Below are 15,860 nucleotides of genomic sequence, written 5' to 3'. Positions count from 1 at the left end.
GTTAAACATTATCCAACCAACTAATCAAACGGGACGTTAAACAATATCCAACCAACCAAGCAAGCGATACATTAAACTATAACCATCTAATCAATCTCAACGTTAGACATATCCAGCCAACCAAACAAACGGGACGTTAAACAATATCCAGCCAACGAATCAAACGGGACGTTAACCAATATCCAGCCAACCAATCAAACGGGACGTTAACCAATATCCAACCCATCAGTTAAATAGGTGTGACACGATAACAATCCCTCCCTGTTCAGTGGTCGGAAGCGTTCAGCATAGGCCTATGCTCTGCAGCCCTTCACCGGCATTGATGACATTCCCATGTTAATGAAAGATTCTCGAGAGGACGTTAAACATTATACAATCAATCAACTAGTCAATCTTTATGGAGGGAAAACATTTGATTTCTTTATCCCAAGTCATATCAGAGTTGACATGTATAACTATGTAAAAAGCGTAAAATGATATCTTTAACTGAAAGATTTTAAGATCATCATTATAAAGTATTCTTAACGGAAAAGTACTTCTGTATTTATGATTCTTTCCAGTCAAGATATCTTTACAAATTAACAACCACATCTAACAGTTAAAGTATTCGTTAAAGTCTCCTTACAATAATATACTCCTGGTCCTGTAACAGAGACACATCAAGTCTCTACCAACATTGACAAAATAAATTCAAACAAGACTGACTTTTACGTGACAATATTATATTCTGATATAACATTCTTCAAACAATGCAATGTTGATAACAATTATACAAACCAGATATCTAAATGTATACACAATCTAATATATAATCAATATAGAGCTGTAATATTCTAGAAAATAAATACTTTATGGATACATGATCGTAACTTTAGTGTCTGACTATTTCAGCTTCAGTGACAGAACTTCTGATTAAGCAAATTAACTCCTTTGAAAAAGTCCTTTGTTTCCTTAGCGACAGTTATGCATTATCCTAGAGTCACTATCCACACGAATCGGATTCATCCTCATTCTCGGTGGTCTCCTCTAAATTCTGATCATCGTTGCTTTCACTTATTTCATTGTGTTTGTTCGTCATCAAGTTTGTTTTAGGAACATCCTCGCCATCAGAATCAGTTTACTCACTTTCCAAACACTCCTAAGAAATGAAAAGTTTATGTCAAGTGCTACGACAGAATGAGGTTTGGAACATTATGTATTAAAGATGACACAGATAATATGGCCCATGGGTCTCTCGTCTTTCAAATCACACAATACATACCTAAGGATGCATTGGCTTATTCCAACTTAATTTTGACAATTGAAAATGTTGAGACACCACGGACAGCGGGATTCAGGAGTGTCCTCGTCAGATTCAGGAGTGTCCTCATCAGATTCCTCTGATTTCTTATCATCGTCATTTTCCTCTGCACAATTATCTCCACTGCTCCCTGATTCAGCAAGATCCCCAGACTTCAGTTCCTCACGGTTTTCTTCAATATCCTCATCACTTGAAGCTTCCGTGATCCCCTCGTCTCTGTCTGGATTATCTGAAGTTTTAATAGAACAAGGAGAGTGATCAATCTTTCATAGATTCTGCATCTAAAGGAAACTTAGCATGGACATTGCAAACATTTTGTCTACCATATGTAAAAGTTTGAACCAGTTGTAGAACATTAAATTATATATTGGCCCAGCCTACCACACATAATACCACTAGTTCTAACTCCTTGTGATACTAATTGTAAGTGTTATGTATTGTGTGATTTGAAAGATGAGAGACCTATGAGTCACATTGCTTTTCTCGTCCTTTATGTTTCCCACCACTGGTCTTAAGCATAACAAATATTTCATTCCATTAAAATAAAATGCATTACAGATAATACTGTAAGCATATTTAATTTTGGGTCGGATTAAATTTCGTTATTTTCGCGTTGAACAAAAAAGAAATTAAATCCAACTCGAATTTTTAACTAAAGGAAATGTCTGATATATCGGTCTGTTATTTGTCGTCTATTTATAGTAACATTTCGCCAGTACCATTATCATTACCATTTTACGATGTACCTGCATTTTTTCAACTCATTACAGAAACACACAGGTGGAAACACAAACATTCAATGCTCCACCAGTAAAGCTCATCTGTAGACAATATATATTAACACAACACAGTGCAATGTAGATCTAAAGATTTCGGATAACCGCTCACGCAGCCTGCGCGTCTGATATGCCACTTAGACGAAACTAACATGTGTGTCACACCAGCACTGTATCAGCATCCACTACCTCCTCGTATAATATGTCATTTCTAAGAGATCACAAAAAAAACCCCAAATATGAATCCACACAAATTGTATTCACTACAAAAACAACGATCACCCCCCAACGAAATTAAATACATCTACAGTATAATTGTATAGTGAGTCTATGTTTTCTCAGCACACGGTATTCACTTCTATCTACGGATAACCAGTAACAGTCTTTCAGTGGTAGAGTGTTCATGACCAGAAGGTTGTGAGTTTGAGTACCGCTTGTGACATTGCTAAATAAAACCTAAGACAGACACACAGGTAATGACTGCTCCTTCAAACGCTCAACATACAGAAATGAGAATCACGGGTCTTTAGGATATAGTGATTACTTCAAACGCTCAACATTCAGAAGTGAGAGTCACGGGTCTTTAGGTTATAGTGATTACTTCTAACGCTTAACATTCAGAAGTGAGAGTCACGGGTCTTTAGGTTATAGTGATTACTTCTAACGCTCAACATTCAGAAGTGAGAGTCACGGGTCTTTAGGTTATAGTGATTACTTCTAACGCTCAACATTCAGAAGTGAGAGTCACGGGTCTTTAGGATATAGTGATTACTTCAAACGCTCAACATTCAGAAGTGAGAGTCACGGGTCTTTACGTTATAGTGATTACTTCTAACGCTCAACATTCAGAAGTGAGAGTCACGGGTCTTTAGGTTATAGTGATTACTTCTAACGCTCAACATTCAGAAGTGAGAGTCACGGGTCTTTAGGATATAGTGATTACTTCTAACGCTTAACATTTAGAAGTGAGAGTCACGGGTCTCTAGGATATAGTGATTACTTCTAACGCTCAACATACAGAAGTGAGAGTCACGGGTCTCTAGGATATAGTGATTACTTCTAACGCTCAACATTCAGAAGTGAGAGTCACGGGTCTTTAGGATATAGTGATTACTTCTAACGCTCAACATACAGAAGTGAGAGTCATGGGTCTTTAGGATATAGTGATTACTTCTAACGCTCAACATACAGAAGTGAGAGTCACGGGTCTCTAGGATATGTAGTGATTACTTCAAACGCTCAACATTTCGTAGTGAGAGTCACGGGTCTTTAGGATAGGACCTAAAAACATAAATCCTGTACCTCACTCCAACAATTAAACCACAAAACAAATTAAACACTGCTCTTACATAATGCACTTGGTTTCATTTACTTAGCTCTATTACAGTAATTCATTACATCTGTCAGCATCGTAATGACAGAGAGTCACATGATGAAAGTACGGAAGTGTCCCTAAAGGTGCTCAGATAAACAGTTATACAAAAGTAATAAATATATCTTACACCACAACTCATTTAATAAAGACTGTGTTAATTAATGAGGTAACAATATGTTTTTGTGCTGAAGTTTGTGTTAATTAATGAGGTAACAATGTGTTTTTGTATTGAGGTTTGTGTTAATTAATGAGGTAACAATGTGTTTTTGTGCTGAGGTTTGTGTTAATTAATGAGGTAACAATGTGTTTTTGTATTGAGGTTTGTGTTAATTAATGAGGTAACAATGTGTTTTTGTGCTGAGGTTTGTGTTAATTAATGAGGTAACAATGTGTTTTTGTATTGAGGTTTGTGTTAATTAATGAGGTAACAATGTGTTTTTGTGCTGAGGTTTGTGTTAATTAATGAGGTAACAATGTGTTTTTGTGCTGAGGTTTGTGTTAATTAATGAGGTAACAATGTGTTTTTGTGCTGAAGTTCCTGTTAATTAATGAGGTAACAATGTGTTTTTGTGCTGAGATTTGTGTTAATTAATGAGGTAACAATGTGTTTTTGTGCTGAGGTTTGTGTTAATTAATGAGGTAACAATGTGTTTTATGCTGAGGTTTGTGTTAATTAACGAGGAAACAATGTGTTTTTGTACTGAGGTTTGTGTTTATTAATGAGGAAACAATGTGTTTTTATGCTGAGGTTTGTGTTAATTAATGAGGTAATAATGTGTTTTTGTGCTGAGGTTTGTTTTAATTAATGAAGTAACAATGTGTTTTGTGCTGAGGTTTGTGTTAATTAGGTAACAATGTGTTTTGTACTGAGGTTTGTGTTAATTAATGAGGTAACAATGTGTTTTTGTATTGAGGTTTGTGTTAATTAATGAGGTAACAATGTGTTTTTGTGCTGAGGTTTGTGTTAATTAATGAGGTAACAATGTGTTTTTGTGCTGAGGTTTGTGTTAATTAATGAGGTAACAATGTGTTTTTGTGCTGAGGTTTGTGTTAATTAATGAGGTAACAATGTGTTTTTGTGCTGAGGTTTGTGATAATTAGGTAACAATGTGTTTTGTGCTGAGGTTTGTGTTAATTAATGAGGTAACAATGTGTTTTATGCTGAGGTTTGTGTTAATTAATGAGGTAACAATGTGTTTTTGTGCTGAGGTTTGTGTTAATTAATGAGGTAACAATGTATTTTTGTGCTGAGGTTTGTGTTAATTAATGAGGTAATAATGTGTTTTTGTGCTGAGGTTTGTGTTAATTAATGAAGTAGCAATGTGTTTTATGCTGAGGTTTGTGTTAATTAATGAGGTAACGATGTGTTTTTGTGCTGAGTGTACTAAGTTTGATGTCTGTCAAGCAAAGGATTCTCAAGATATTTAGCAGAAAGTATATTTCTATGTCCAGTGTAAATTGACCCTTGATCTTCTGACCTAAACACAATAAGGGTATGTTTCTCCTCATAACCAACCTACATAAGAAATGTCAATACGATCAAGTGAATGGTTCTCAAGATATTGAGCAGACAACATTACTGACCAACAGGTGCAAAGCAATATGCCTCTCTTCTTTGAAGGGGGGGGGGGGGCATAACAATAATTGAAATGGTAGAACTTTATATCAAAAAGTTGAAATTAAAATGTTCAATTGTTAACAAATAGCGGCCGACAATGCATACTGACCAATTGTAATAGGTCACCTGAGGTAACTTAATGAAATTACGATAAATGTCACAAATACGATATAATTATATACAAAATCAGTTGTAATTCATTAATTTCATTTAATAAACATGGGGTGTCGATCTCTTATTGAAATAATTCCATTCTAACTACATTTGTATTTGTTTCTGCCTAGTTTACATGACTCAACTCAGTGTTATCAGAACTTGAATTTTAAAAACAAAGTAGATCAACATTCATTATTTATTTAGTTTCAAGGGGGTGGTGTGTTCATTGTTTTGTTTTTGTCAGACCTTGACTTTTGATACAGACCCTTAAGTTCATGATAGCTATTCCACACAGAGACTGGTGTAATGTACATACTCAGTGTCAAACCAGTACACAATGTAGATTTTGTCCACACCTGCTACAGAAACATACAACATCACACCATCACAGAAACATACAACATTCCACAAACCAAAGCTGTGTCAATATCACTGATATTTACAAAGTAGGATAGTTAAGTAGAAGAAATAGATTATAAACATGTCAAGTTTTAAACTGGCAATGATCAATGTTCTACAAATCTCAACAAGATAATAATTGTAACTGAATGCTGTTAATAAAATCTCCCCATTGAACACCTATTGAATCCCAACCCAAAATAATAAAATCATTACTCCTCATCTAATCATTGTCCCCATTGTAATTAGAATTAATCACTTAATCTAATTATAACTCACATCATTAAACCTACACACTAACCTTAATTATCATCCAAATTTTAATAAAAACATAACTCCTCCTCTAATTATAACCCATGTTGTAATTAAAATCAATGACTAGTTCTAGTTAAATCTGACATTGTAATCAAAATTAAATATTATCTCTAATCATAACCCACATTGCAATAGAAATATAACTCCTCTTCTAATTATAACCCATGTTGTAATTAAAATCAATTACTAGTTCTAGTTAAATCCGACATTGTATTCAACATTAAATATTACCTCTAATCATAACCCACATTGCAAATAAAACAGAACTCCTCCAAGCGTAACCCAATTTGTAATTTAAATAAATTCCTAGCTCTAATTATAACGCATATTGTAATCAGAATTAATCACTAGCTCTAATTATAACACACATTGTAATTAGAATTAATCGCTAGCTCTAATTACAACACACATTGTACATGCTGTAATGAAAACTAAACATTACCTATAATTATAACCAACTTGTAATGAAAACTTAACTCCTCCCCTAGATATAACCCATATTGTAATTAAAATTAATCACTAGTTCTAATTATTATGATTATAACCCACCTCGTAATTAAAACTAATCAACACCTCTAATTATAGCCACACTGTAATTAAAATTAGATATGACCTCTGATCATAACCTACACTGCACATTTTTTAAAACATTACTATCATAACAATGTCATAGCATAACAATAATTTATAATGGATTCCTGTGTAGAATTTGATGTTATTTATACTGATTGATATAGTACAATAAACTACAGTACTACTAGTACTTACCAGTCAGAGAGTACCTCCTCTGTAGATATCTATATACAGACACTGTGTTGGTGAGGTATGATCCGACCCAGAGAAGGTGAGTTTTATCATCATAGTTCAGGCTGCGTGGTCTGTTTATCCCGTGTTGTCGTGTCAGTAACAGAGACAGGAAGTGACCGTCCTTGTCAATCATCTGTACTGTGTCGGTGTAATAATCACACACCAGGATGTGTGACAGCGCGTCTGTACAGATTCCGTATTGATGTAGTGATGATCCTGATGGAGGTCCTGTGTAGGAGAATCGATGTCTCCCCCCGTGCTCTGTCACCACTACAGCACCACGTAACCAGTCAGACACAATAATATCACCGTTATTGTTCTCTGTGATATAGAGAGGATTACTATACAGTGTGTGACGTTTGTTGTGGTGTTGTATGGTCAGGATGTGTTGACCACTACTGTTGTACCGGGTTACCTTGCCTGTTTCATGGTTATACATCCCGACCATCAGATCTCCAGTGGACGGGGAGCAGTACACACACCGTGGTAACCATGGCGATGTATACTCTATCTGTGTGGTGACTGTTTGATTGTCCACAGACAGTTTGTTGATGTTAAGTTTCCTGTCTATATAAATCAGTTCACCAGAACTGTTCACTGTGTGTACTCTTGTAGACCATGGTGTTATATCTGTCACACGGTGTATAGTGTCTCCTGTTGTCTCTGTCAAGATGAGATTGTCATAATCAGAGACCCAGACCCGGTCTGACATCACACGAGATATGTGATACACACAACTAACACCTGTCACACAGACAGACGTGTGTAATACAGGTGTGGACATCAGTTTCACACATTCGTCTATTCCTACTTGTTGTTTTCCTGTTGTCATTTGGATTTCTGGGAGTCCCCTCAATAACTGACTGACATCCTCCATGTTGAATCCCTCAGTCAGGGACAGCAGCAGGTGTTGTGGAAGATTAGGGGTGTCCTTTATCTGGGGGACACGACTGGTCTTTATAAACAAGAGGAATTGTACCGCTCTGTTTGCTGATTGTTCATATCTGTCTTCATAGTTCTGTATGTGGGTGAGGTGTCTGTTCATTTTTCTCTTCTCTTGTTGTATTCTATCAATCAATAAACCTCGGTATCTTGTTTTCACATCACATACCGCAGTGTCAATCAGATCCTTCAGTCTCTGGGCTTTGTTTGACATCTGTGATTGACGGTGACAGATTTGTGGGGGACAAGTTTGGATATCAGTTTGGATTCCTGCCAGGAGAACACGACAGTTATAAAGAGTCTCACTTCTGATGTTGTCAATGATTTCTCGGTGTTGTTGTCGCTTTGTTTGATAGGCTGTTCTAATGTCCAGTATTTGGTGTTTTCGGTGCTCTAAACATCGGAAACAGACAGAAAGTTCACACGACTGACAGAACATTTCATAGAACCTGTCTGGATGTCTGACACAGATCTCTTGTCTGGGGATGTAGTTAAACTTCTCACGGTAAATCACAACATCATGGTTTTTGGTATGTAGATCAATGACATGTTTCTCTTTACACTGTAAACACAGATCACGTTTACATGTGTTACAGTAAAACTCAGTGTCCCCCTGACATTGAGAACATTGTCGTACTTTTAGCTGAGTGCTGAGTCCTAGTGTGTCCATGATGTGGAGGGTCTGGGTCTTTAGGAACACAATCTACAATAATTAAACTGACATGTAGATATCAACCTATTCACAATATACATTTATTTCACACATTCAAGTGATCTACATACAGTACACGACACGAGTTTTATACACCCCACCGTGGAAAGACCTCGGTGGAAAATCAACGGAGATACACCGTGTCCTCTGTGTTCCATGGTGTGTGTTATTTGCGAATACACACAGCTGCTAAGAGCTTTGTTCTGGCCACGGGCGCCTTGCGGGAGATGGGAAAATGTGCCGCAGGCCAAATAATCAAGATAAGGGTGGAATTTTAAGAAAAGAACAAAATGTCAATATTTCCCCCCATGATACTTATATTGTTTTTCAGCATTTTGAGCCAATTCCAATGATACCAAACACTATATGTTATGTTTTAAGAAAACCTGGTTTTGAATTTTTTTCTTTTAGTCTTCTTTCTTCATTATGTATACTTGCAGGCAATTCCTGTTTTGAATGCGAATTAGTATATTCAGTAAATGAAAAACATACATATACAACATGTGATAGGGATATTTAATAATTACCGATGTTCTCTCTCTCTCTCTCTCTCTCTCTCTGACAAATGCGCTGTTTAACCTAATTACTTCCATCATATTGTGTTGATATGCATCTTGACAAATATAACTTGATCCAATATAGAAATTAGAGCATTGCCGATGATTAACAAATTGGATTTAATTTATTACGTAATTAATAGAAGCAAAAATACAAACCATCGAATGATTCATTTTTAAAATCCCGAGTTAATTACATTTGACCGAGACTTATGTTCGATGTACTTTGATAGAGGTTTTCATAAAAAAAAAAAGTTCATCGGGAGTGTCTGGATAATGCAATGATTTTTGTATGATAAGTATATACCATGCAAATTCCTAGGGTCTTTGTCACAGTATAACTAAATTGTGGTTAGCTAGTCTGGGTTTTGACTTTTCATGAAAAGTGTGAAATATATTGGGTCGGCGCGATATCAGATCTAGTCTAAGATCACGGGTATCTTGCGCCGACCCAATATATTTCACACTTTCCGCAAGAAGCTAAGCACTTCTGTTGATTTCAAATACACGGATTAGCTGACCCCCATTGTTCTACTGAAGCGAAAACCCCTTCGAATTTGCATGGAACGTACAAGTTATACGCAGGTCATTGTTATAGTCATACATCATAGTACCGCTAACTCGACAAACATTTTTTTTATATTTTGAATAAGTTACTGAATGACGAAGTATGACCAAACTGCAGATTGAACTTCATAGAACCCCGTGCTAACATTACTTATATTTTTCAATGTATTAGAAGGGGTATGTTGTCGGTTAAGTTGTGTAAATTTCTTGACAAGCAATAATGTAACAAAAATGGCTTAAATTGTCCGATTACGTAAACCATAAATTGGGAGCATGTGTGTGTGTGACAGTGTGTGTGTGTGTGTGGGGGGGGGGGGGGGGGGGGGGGGGGGGGGGGGGGGGGGGGCGTAATAGTCTGAAACTGTCTCAATTTCCCCTTCCGACTTCAATTTCTTAAATCATGCAATGGGTAGGTCGTTATAAGCTAAATCCTTAACTTTCAAGTTTTCAAAGTACACTCTCTCCGATTCTATGTGCTTGTAATCAATATTTAAGGATGTAAATCCTTGGTGTCAAATGCAACTAGTTCATGAAGAAAAAAAAAAACTAATATCAATATAAGCAGAAATGACTTCACGATTATTTGCTTTTATTCATATACGCTATCGATTATTAAAATCTTTAATTTAATTAATCTTTAGATGCATTAGATAATGAAGGCGCGAGAGAGAGAGAGAGAGAGAGAGAGAGAGAGAGAGAGAGAGAGTTCAAATGGCAATCATTGATTATAATATTCATGAATGTATGCAGATACGGGAAGTTTAATACGTTCAGTATAAATCTTGAAAGTATAATTTCTTTCTGATTAATTATTCATCCCCTTTCATTCTTATTTCCCATTTCGTTTTCTTTACATGTTAAATTTTTCGGCTGGTCCGGGTTAGGACTAATGAATGAGCCCCCGCCCCCTTCTTCTAAAACGATGTTACGTGCTTAGCTGTCTACCTCCCTCTCAGTCAAAAATAAAATAAATACATGCTATACATAATGCAACATCATTGGATTTACTGGATAATTCTTCGATTTCACCTTCATAATACATGTTAATGCAAGCGGACTATTTACTAGGCTTTTTTTCCCCATCTTCGCTAGCCGAGATTATTCGTCCACGAAGGCACAGTTGACTCAAAACCCATTGCTAGCGGAGATTAGATGAATTTTACCCCTGTATTATGTTATAATTGACCAAAACCTAGTACGTTTGTTTTACAACTTTCATTCAGAAGACGCGCAATTAGTTATTGAGTTACTGAATAAACGAGAAAACGTCTGTATTTTTATTTCAATCGTTGTCAACTGTATACTTTGTGATATTTCAAGACTACAAGTACTTAATTCAATTTATTGGATCTCATCACCATTATGTGATGGTATACAAAAATATAAAGACAAAAGGCTGTTATATATACATTTAATAAACAATACATATATGGGCATTATAGGTATGGGAGCACATTTTATTTTATTATTTTCTTAATGAAAGTATGAAGTTTTCTAAATGTTTTGTTAAAAGTAAAGATATTTTTAATATTTATTTGTTTAGGTGATAAAAATTTGATTCTTTGCTCACATTGCTTCACAGTTGAGTACATAATGAAATTCATACACAATGTAAACATGTGTTATTCCTACCACTCGTCGGTACATTGTTTCACGGCACGTGCAGCACAATTTCACCAAATAAAAGAAGGGTCATGAACAACGACAATCACATGCCAGTAATTTCAATTTGATAAATAGCAGTTCAAAGAAATGTGTACCATAAGCAATGGTTTATTTTTACGTAAAGTTTTCATTGTAATTAGGAATATGTTATTAAGGTCAGCTATATACATGTACATGTGAACGTCTGCAGGGAAGTCTACATACGGATATGTACCGAAAACACCAACGTATCATCAAACAACAATTACAAGAATTGAATGATTGATAGCTAATTTCTAAATAATTAATGGGGTGGGGGCATGCATGCTGGCCAAGCGAAAAGGTTTTTTGGGTGAATATTTCGGAAATTATTTCTTTGTTTTATCACACGGAGGTACACGGTGGCATCGACGGAGGTACAGGTGACATCCACGGAGATGCGCGGTGGCATCCACGGAGATCCTCCGTGGACTTCAATGTCTAGCTCGCGCGGAAAAATAGGACTTCAAAGGTGCCGACAATTTTAAAGGTCCACCGTGTTTGGGGCAAATTTGTTCCACCGCGGTGCGTGGAACACGCATAAAACTCGTGTCGTGTACAGTATTTCACACACTGATTGCAATTGACTTGTTTTTGACATGTACATTTCTTGAATGCTAAGGCCAAAAATATAAATGGTTGTGTTTCCACCAATATTCAGTCAAAATTAAAGTAACTTGGTAGGAAATGAATTATATTTGTTAGATGTTCTGAATTCCGATTACAATTTCCATTCAATTAGCAGATCTATTGACATACTGAAAACAAGGGGCTCATTTTTCATTATAGATACAGTTGTTGAATATGCTTTCATATTATAAGTCATATTCTAAACTATATTATGACCAGGGTCATCTCCATTTTTTTTAAATAATAATTTTTTAGAAAACATGCAAAAAAGAATTCTAGGATAGGGTTATAATTTAGAGTCGGTTGTATTGGTGGAAACAAATCAATGATTATTTTCGGCCTAATCAAACACATGTACTTCCATGCTCATGGTCCACAACGCTCACCTGAGTCACCTTGCTGATACAGAGATGTGACTGATCAGCTTAGAACACTGATAGTGGGACAACAATGATCCCAGACCTATCCCTAGACAACTGTATACACTAAATGTCTTAAGATGATTGTATAATCTATAAAATAATTTCATTCAGTCGGGCCTAATAATTCATATGTCTGAAGTAGCAGGACTCTTGTTGACCTTTGACCTAGAGATATGATATCTATGTGTTTTTCCTATTCTGCATATCTAAGCTAAATTCTAATACTCAGCAGCAGTGTAAAACATGATGTGTTCTTAATACACAAATGTCCCTGTAAGTACTAATAATGACGGAAGCCATTACATGTTACATTTAACATTACATGACTGATTGGGACCCGGCTATGAGTCAGAACCCGGGGGTTGTGAAATTCACAAGTTTGGTAGATCCCTTTTTGCTTTTTCTAAATTTGCATTTAGTTTTTATACAGCATCAGCAAAATTAAACGCAATCCCATAATCGACATATGGAACTAAAACCCATATCCCTGAGATCATGAAATTTACGATTTGGGTAAAGGGCTCCTGCTAAATACTTTAATATTTAGTTTCAATGTAGTATCAGTAACCTTAAGATGTGCTATTTAAATGCCTTACACATAAACATTATATGCCAAGTAAAGCCCCAACCTGGAGTCAAAAACTTTACTCAAGAAATGTACAATTTTGGTACAGGCCTTCCTGCTTTACATTACTATGCATTTAGATTTCATTACAGTTGTGCAGTTGTAGAGGAGAAAATTTGTCAAAAATTGTCAATTTTAATTAAGTTTTAATTTGAAAAGAATTGGAATGGAAATTATCCATCATTTAAAAATACTCAATTGCTAACGCATGACGATGGACGCAGATCTTCAACAATAGGTCACCTGAGTAACTCAGGTGACTTAAAAATGCCCTTTGGACAACAGCAGTTTAGTTTGATCTTTGAACATTATGTTGCCTACAGCTTCAGACAACACATCATATTTCATTCTTGAATCAAACAAAACAGATGTTGTTCTCGGACCCAGTCAATAAATGTATAAGGCCATGCCAATTTGTAATCTAGTTCGTCGGATTCGCCGCTTCTATTTGTAACAAATCCAAATGATAATATTATCAAAAAAATAATATCCGCCCGCGTGTTCAAAAATATCCGTAAATATTTTTTTTAGTTTTTACAACAAGCGCACAAACAACCTTGATGTATATACTGACAAATGACAGAAGCGCGGGCTCTCGAGAAATTTCCTAACAGTGTAATACGGTTAAGTTATTCATGATATCTATCTTAATATGAACGATACTTCATAACACTGGATTGGAAGTTGTTCCTTATGCTGGAATCGAACTGGAAGCCGATGAAACTTGAGAAATGCTATTCGATGCCACTATTTAGAGAACATTGATAGCGTATGATTGATTGTTTGATTAGCCTATATATTGAATGAAGTCTCTCTTGAGAATATTTCACTCACATGAAGACGTTACCATTGCCGGTGAAGGGCTGCAAAATTTAGGCCTATGCTCAGCGCTTATGGCACTGAGGGATCTTTATCGTGCTACACCTGCTGTGACAAGGATCTGTTTTTGCAGTCCTATTTGAAGGACCGCCCCATTTATTCGCCTCTTACAACAAGCAAGGGGTACTGATCGATGACTATTTTAAACCGGACCGACAGTTAACGACAAATTCAAAAAAGGTTTGGTGATGTCATATCAAAATTCAAGAAAATGCTCAAAGCGATGCAATGGATATTGCATTTGCAATGAATGTCAAAACTGGATGTGCCCCTAGCAATATGCATATCTCTGAATCGAAAGTTTGTAGAAATGAAACTTAAATAAAATTCTTTAAAAAGACCTTATCAGTTAATGTTGCAAAGTACATGTATTAGGTACAAGTCTTTGAAACCTGAAATACTTCTTATTTATTGTAAACTACATGTATATCAGTAAAGTTGAAAAATATTAAGTTAATGATATCCATGATGATTTTAGATCTTTATTTTTAGGCGCCCGCTTTTTAAAATCACACTTAATTCAATTTAAAATATTTATATTTCTTGTATTCGCTCGCCTCATAATTTTTATCTCCAAAATTAAAAATATTTGTAAAATAATTTCACCCTCTCGCCTCACTTTTTTTGTTTGAAAATCCGAAGAACTATTTTACAAATTGGTGTGGCCTAATTGTAAGTTTTCTTGACTTTTAAGAAATCTGCATGTACAACATAATATACAAACCTATACAGTAACTTGTTGATGGTCCAATCCTCCATCAAAACAGGAAGTCAGATTTTGATTAATGTTGAGTCCCCCTACTTAAGGATACTCTGTGTGGTCAAAACTGATGCTGAAGGAGGAAATATGAAAAAGTTACAAAGGAGTTGAAACATTGAGAAGTTAAATACAGCATTATTTTCTTTACAAGAACAAGTTAAATGTGTTTGACAGACAAACTTTGAATAAAATATTTTCATATGAATTTTTAACTCAAGGAGTAGAAAAATCTGAATTAAATCATAGCATTATTTTTTTTTCCCAGTGAATCACTCCCGCAACATTTGCGCTCATTCTAAACATTTCCTGACTTTCTTTACGTAAATAAAATGATATTCTATGTTTCTTAGTCAATAGATAAATTTACAACTTGCAACTTTAGATTTGTGAGGCTCTATTCTACCGTTTTCAACAATTTCGATAAATTCCAATTCCTCGATTCATATTTGTGCGCCATGTTTGATGTACTGAAGTTTCAACTTCCGATTGTCAAGTCATTTGCATATGCCATATAAGGTAGTATTAAACATCAATGGACAAGTATGGAGGTGAAAGCTATTTCGTCGCTATTGAAAAGGTTTGAATTAAATATCAAGTTAAAAACCGAACAGCAGAGTGTAAATTCTTTCTGCAACAATATGATTTCCTTTCTTGTCGAAGTGGCTCGAGTAACTACATTTTCGCGCTGATTGTCAATGTTTAGGCTTTCATTAGATCCACCTACGAGATCTCGCGATAACAAGCATGGCGGAGCAGACGAAGAATTTTGCATGCTGTACATTATATTTAATGAAAAACACCTTTATTAGACATGCCCGAGCACAAAGTTGGTACTCCTTTTGGTGTAAACAACATTTGGGACCAATACACAGAGTTTATTATCGGTTATTCATAAAATTATTTTGCACCATTACGGAGATCCTATGGAATTGTAGCCCTATCCCGAAAACATCAGAATGAAAAAAAATTGGATAGGGCTACATTATTGCAGTTACACTGGCTCATATTCAAAGATTTTCCAATATATTCACATGTAAAATTTAAATCCCTATTGTGGCCCCAACCTACTCCCGGGGGCCATGAATTTTACAAACGTGAATCTGCACTATATCAGGAAGCTTTCATGTAAATGTAAACTTTTCTGGCCCCGTGAATCAAAAAAAGAATTTTTTTAATGATTTCCCCTATATATTTGTCTGTAAAACTTTGATCCCCTATTAGGCCAAGTAAAATTAGTTAGTAGATTATCATTCCCGCCCGCCCCTCGAAAATCGTCCCACCCCGATTTTTTTTATTTTTCAAAATTACGATTTCCGGATATTTTTATGTCCAGTCCG

The 15,860-nt window shown here is 35.6% G+C and overlaps 1 protein-coding gene across 1 annotated transcript; it reads right to left on the bottom strand.

Annotated features, from left to right (window-relative positions):
* Positions 1-705: 705 nt before the first annotated feature.
* Positions 706-14,591, bottom strand: LOC130049807 (uncharacterized). The gene is made up of 4 exons (XM_056147863.1): positions 14,488-14,591; positions 6,708-8,391; positions 1,262-1,529; positions 706-1,138 (listed from the first exon to the last, which is right to left on the bottom strand). The coding sequence occupies exons 2-3, from the start codon at positions 8,356-8,358 to the stop codon at positions 1,288-1,290; spliced, it is 1,893 nt and encodes a 630-aa protein (XP_056003838.1). The 5' UTR covers positions 8,359-8,391; positions 14,488-14,591; the 3' UTR covers positions 706-1,138; positions 1,262-1,287.
* Positions 14,592-15,860: the final 1,269 nt, after the last annotated feature.

This window comes from Ostrea edulis, chromosome 8 (genome assembly GCF_947568905.1).
Source record: "Ostrea edulis chromosome 8, xbOstEdul1.1, whole genome shotgun sequence".
In the NCBI taxonomy this organism is placed as follows: domain Eukaryota; kingdom Metazoa; phylum Mollusca; class Bivalvia; order Ostreida; family Ostreidae; genus Ostrea; species Ostrea edulis.
This window is presented reverse-complemented; position numbering and strand designations above follow the sequence as displayed.

What these genes read in the sequence shown, in the direction of transcription:
- LOC130049807 (XM_056147863.1), bottom strand. Translation starts at nt 8,358, where the DNA reads ATGGACACACTAGGACTCAGCACTCAGCTAAAAGTACGACAATGTTCT. An exon ending in GAGGAGGTACTCTCTGACTG is followed by an intron (nt 1,530 to 6,707) that starts GTAAGTACTAGT and finishes TTAAAACTTCAG; the next exon opens with ATAATCCAGACAGAGACGAG.